Source organism: Sesamum indicum, unplaced genomic scaffold (assembly GCF_000512975.1).
Source record: "Sesamum indicum cultivar Zhongzhi No. 13 unplaced genomic scaffold, S_indicum_v1.0 scaffold00120, whole genome shotgun sequence".
NCBI classification, from domain to species: domain Eukaryota; kingdom Viridiplantae; phylum Streptophyta; class Magnoliopsida; order Lamiales; family Pedaliaceae; genus Sesamum; species Sesamum indicum.
In genome coordinates this window covers 458,395-463,811 of record NW_011628049.1, presented here as the reverse complement: position 1 = coordinate 463,811, position 5,417 = coordinate 458,395, and the positions used below count along the sequence as shown (strand labels likewise).

Sequence of the window (5,417 nt, the reverse complement as noted above, 5' to 3'; positions counted from 1 at the left end):
AAAAAAAAAAAAAAAAAAAAAAAAAAAAGAGTAAGAGTGGGAGTGGGTGGGGCCGAAATAGTCAAACTTTAATGGAATTGGGGTGGGAAGAAATTAAAGGGATCCAATTTTGGTGGGAAGTTGCTCATGAGATTGAGACTCAAAAACACACCCAATACATAAACTATATAGAAATGAATTAGATTTGCGTGCATCGCGCCGTTGAATGGTAGCTTAATTAAAAAAAGTGGTGTGATGGAATGTGGAAAAACTAAAGTAACCCACCCACCAAAACAACTCTACAAACTGGCATCCCATGTCATCTATATATATCAGGGTTGCATCTAATGTAACTAATTCTGTGTTCATAGGAATGAGTAAAAACACTTATCTAAAAAATAAAATAGTAATTTATTTTTATATACTTTTAAAAATAAAACAAAATCCTCCTGACTCATTTCGTGAATCACACATTATATTTTTTTTTCAAAATTTAAAATTTAAAATAATATTATGCCTTTATTTAAAAATCATTGGATTTTTTTATTTCAGTTTTAGGTCCAAATTTAATTAATAAATCAATGGTGTAAATTTTATCTAATTAGAATCAATGGTTTAGATTTAAATATATAATATTTAAAATTTTATATATTATATAATTAAATTTGAATGTGTAAATATATACCTATATAATATGAACTATATATATGTATTAGAAAGTAAGACACATTCTGTATATGTACATAATTTTTTAAAAAAATTTAAAATAACATAAATTTATAAATTATATAATTTATTTTTTTTAAAGTTAAGAATTACCTACAAATAAATATATATAAGATAAAAACAACCAAAAGGTAATCATAAAATATGATGATGGGTGAGAAAATCAAATAGAATTAATTTAATTTTTTTTAAAAAAATAACAGATCAAAGGAGGGAAGTAGGCGGCAACGTGGTGTGGGGGGGGCGAGAAGGGGAAGGGGCGGCAGAGACGGGTTGGGGAGGAAGGGAAGTGGTGGTGGGGTTGGGGAAGGGGACAAATCTGAGGAAGAGGAGGAAATGGGCTAAGAAATTGCTCCTCTTTTCATGTTGAAAAACTATATATGTGTATATGTAAGTGAGCATCATGATTTGAGTTTGGACACGTACAGACACAATTAATGTTGCGGCCTTTTTCAACGGATTAATTGTTAATAATTTACTTAGGAAAAAGTGATTCCAACTTCAACTAATTAAAGTATGCCTTTTTACTACTGCTCATGACATCATCTCTCTCTCTCTCTCTATATTCTTCATTTTTTGACTGAGTGAGTGCATGATAATGATGAGTGCATTCTTTGTTTTCCGTCCGTCCTTTTCTGCGTTAATTCTACTGCCATTTGCCATTTTCCATTTGCCTATATAATTAACAATTTCTCCGACTCAACACTCCACACCATTCCAACTTCCAGGAGAGCAAAACCAAGGGTGGTTTTGTTTTTTTGCATTACCAATCTCACTCAAATATCAAGACATAATAACATACAGAATGCATTGCGAGAATAACATAGAATTAGAATTTATGTCCCTATGTTGACCAGAAGCCCGTGTAATTCTGGGGAAACAAAATTAGCCCCGTGAACACCATTACCATGTAGCTGACGGCAGGACTGGAAATTGACATAAATTCTGACACGCTGTAATTTCTTGTTACAATCTAGCCAGTGGCATTCTTGTGCTGTCTCATTACTAAAGAAAAGGACAGAGCTTAAACAAGTGAAAAAAATGGGGAAGAAAGCAACTAATTTCACTTCACATGCAAGAGGGAGAAGTGGGCCTTTCTCCCCCCCCCTATTTCTGATCATTTTTTACATTATAATATATATCCGTCAATTATTTCACTTTATTCTTTTACCAAGAAACCTTAGTAATTCCATTTCACTTCTTATTTTCATCTGTCGGTGTGTCTGTGTCTGCGTCTTGACTCTTGATTTGATGTTTGGAGTTCATATCCGCGGTTTCTTGGTGGCTGTTAAATGGCAAACGACGTGCTGCGACGCTTTCACTACTTAAATTGGCAGGACAGGACAAGACAGGACAGCTATATTTATTTTATTTTAGTTTGATGTAATATCGATCGTCAGACTGCAGCAATGTTAGAATATTAATCTAATTTCACTAACAAAGATTGCATACAATTTACAGATTGATAATTGACCAACCACTTGATAAGGTCCTTAAAATCCGGGAATGGTAACACTACATACTGTCACTTGGAGCGTGAGAAACACTCCTGAAACTTCACACTAATCAATACTCAATCTTACTTATGACCAGGATTGGTTATAATTAATGATGTCTAATAGATTCATCTTTGCTGTCTTACTTCTTGTTCCCTTCCTCCATCTATTCCTCATTTTCTTTTTCTATGATTACACCATTTTTCTATCTCTTTTTACCTACCAAAAAATAAAGAGAAAAAGAAGAAAAGAAAATACCATACTCATTTTTTCTCTCCAACTTTACCTTTTCCAGTGCCAAGCAGTGACTCAAATCCGTACATAACTAGTGTGTGTATAAATATATATATAATGCACACACTCACATTTCCCTTGCCAGTTGCCAACTGCTTCCTCCCTCAGTCCACAATAGGAAGCACAGTTTTTCGGTATTCCTTCCCCATACCCATACATTCTTCCTCAGAGTACAAGTGCACATGCAGTTTGCACATAGAAGGAGAAAAGAAGAAGCCATTTGAGAGAGAAACAAAGAACTAGGAACTAGAGAGGGGGAAAATGGAAACTAACTCAGCATCAAAGTGGGTTTTGTGGGTGTGCTTAGTGGTGCTTCTGGGATGTGGGCTAGTGCAATGCAGCGTTACTTATGATAAAAAGGCAATGGTTATTAATGGCCAAAGGAGAATTCTCATTTCTGGTTCCATCCATTACCCGAGAAGCACCCCTGAGGTATTAAAGTCGGAATCTTTTTCTGTTGATAATTTCTTTGTTGGTTTTGGAAATTAGTTTTTTGATGGAATATATTTCTTGCTTTTAGATGTGGGAAGACCTGATTAACAAGGCTAAAGAAGGAGGTCTGGATGTGATTGAGACTTATGTTTTTTGGAACGTTCACGAGCCTTCTCCTGGCAATGTACTACTTTCCATTTTTCTCCAGAATGAGTGGCTTAACTTTCGTCATTTTTTTGCTCAATTTGGTCTAACTCTTTGTGTCTTTGTGAATGCTATTGTGGGTTTCAGTATAATTTTGAAGGGAGATATGATTTGGTGAGGTTTATAAAGACCATCCAGAGAGCAGGGCTATATGCTCATCTCCGCATTGGACCTTATGTTTGCGCAGAATGGAACTTTGGGTACCAACATCAGTGCTCTTGCCTAGATCTACACTGTAAACTTAGCACACACACACACAAAGGTGTCACAGTGTTGAGCATTTTCTGTTCAGGTCTTAGTTGCAGAACCATATATGTGTAGTTGACCCATTTCTTCGTCCTCTGTGTGCAGGGGATTTCCTGTTTGGCTGAAATATGTACCAGGTATTAGCTTCAGGACGGATAATGAGCCATTCAAGGTCATTGCTCCCTGACTTTTGCTTCTTTTGAAATATGGCTCATCTTTAATCAAATTTGCTGTGCTAAATTACATATTTATTAGTTGGGACTTTGCTACAAAACATTTATATGATTTTATTGTGGCAGATGGCTATGAAAGGGTTCACTGAGAAAATTGTCAATCTTATGAAGAGTGAAAATCTGTATGAATCTCAGGGAGGGCCCATTATACTATCCCAGGTCTGATTTTAAGCTCTTTGAAATCTTTGTTTTCTTTGCTCCGTTCTACCTCAGTTGTCTGTTACTGCAGAATATAGGTTATTAATTTTTTGGTTTGTGTGTTGTACACTCCAAAATAAGTTGACTGGTGCGTTGCATAGTACTAACTAGTGTGTTTCACAGATTGAGAATGAGTACGGGCCACAAGCAAAAGCACTAGGTGCTCCCGGCCATCAGTACGCAACTTGGGCTGCAAACATGGCTGTTGGAATGGATACTGGGGTTCCATGGGTGATGTGCAAGGAAGAAGACGCCCCAGATCCTGTGGTAAGAAATTATCTAACGAAAAAGTTCAGCATTTTCCTTTGGTGCTAAACTGTCCTAATTGCTTTTACTGGAATTTGATTAGCAATGTTTGTGAAAAAAACTTGTCTTATGTTTCATATGAAGAGAGTATAAACTGAAATAAAAGCGTGTTGCTTGTTTGGAAGTCTTGGAAACCCAAGTTACATATTACTTCTGAATCTTAAGCTACACCGGTTGGCAATTATAACTCATTGCTTCTATTGTTGGTAGATCAACACGTGCAACGGTTTCTACTGTGATGCTTTCTCCCCCAACAAACCTTACAAACCCACGATATGGACTGAGGCTTGGAGCGGCTGGTGCTGTGATTTTCTATTTCTGTTTACTTAACGAGGAAGAAGTTCAATTTGGACGATTTATAATCTGTCTTTCATCAAAACTTAGGTTTACGGAATTTGGAGGTCCAACCCATGAGAGGCCAGTTCAGGATTTGGCATTTGCTGTAGCTAGATTCATACAGAGGGGAGGTTCATTTGTTAACTATTACATGGTTTGTCTCATAACTAATCAGTATCATGGTTTCTTGTTCCTTTTCTTTTCCCTTTGAGAATTTACTATATTGTCGGTTTAATTACAAGTGGAACAGATGTACCTCCTATGCCAAAACTAAGTTCATTATGCTTTCTTAACAGTATCATGGAGGCACGAATTTTGGCCGCTCTGCCGGGGGTCCTTTCATCACTACAAGCTATGATTATGATGCTCCACTTGATGAATATGGTAAAATAGATTACGTTTACTCTATTTCACTACTTAAAATCATATTGGATCAGATGCATAGAAATCTTTCTATAAGGTAGAAGTAAAAATTCTTGCGGCCATTCCTGGTTGTTAAAATTTTGCTCCTGGAAATCGAGAGAGAAAATAGTCTTATGAATGCTTATAAATAAATCTTCTAGGTCTTAATCCATGCTTAATGTGGCTAGTTGCTGTCTGACTTCGGCTTAAGGAATTTCAGAGTTGTAATGTATGCATGCTTCTCTGACTTAATAGGTTTGATCCGGCAGCCTAAATATGGTCATCTGAAAGAACTACATAGAGCTGTCAAACTATGCGAGAAAGCTCTAGTTTCAAGTGATCCCGTTGTGACTTCTTTAGGAAGCCTTCAACAGGTTTTTGCCTCTAATCTTAATTTCTACTAGTACAGTCGAGATTCTTGAGACCTGTCCTCTGAACATGTGATGTTTTTACAGGCTCATGTATACTCTTCAGAATCCGGAGATTGTGCAGCCTTTCTTTCAAATTATGATACTAAGTCAGCAGTGAGAGTTATGTTCAATAACATGCATTATAACCTGCCTCC

The 5,417-nt window shown here is 36.3% G+C and overlaps 1 protein-coding gene across 1 annotated transcript in view; it reads left to right on the top strand.

The window, feature by feature from the left end:
• The first annotated feature begins 2,546 nt into the window (after nt 1–2,546).
• The window catches only part of LOC105179075 (beta-galactosidase 3-like), a 5,766-nt gene continuing 2,895 nt past the window's right edge, over nt 2,547–5,417 (top strand). The window contains exons 1-11 of the mRNA XM_011102670.2: nt 2,547–2,927; nt 3,016–3,111; nt 3,219–3,331; nt 3,483–3,549; nt 3,677–3,769; nt 3,932–4,075; nt 4,325–4,413; nt 4,499–4,604; nt 4,747–4,834; nt 5,108–5,226; nt 5,308–5,411. Coding sequence (XP_011100972.1) covers nt 2,757–2,927; nt 3,016–3,111; nt 3,219–3,331; nt 3,483–3,549; nt 3,677–3,769; nt 3,932–4,075; nt 4,325–4,413; nt 4,499–4,604; nt 4,747–4,834; nt 5,108–5,226; nt 5,308–5,411 — 1,190 coding nt within the window. The 5' untranslated portion in view covers nt 2,547–2,756. The remainder of the gene's footprint in view (nt 2,928–3,015; nt 3,112–3,218; nt 3,332–3,482; nt 3,550–3,676; nt 3,770–3,931; nt 4,076–4,324; nt 4,414–4,498; nt 4,605–4,746; nt 4,835–5,107; nt 5,227–5,307; nt 5,412–5,417) is intronic.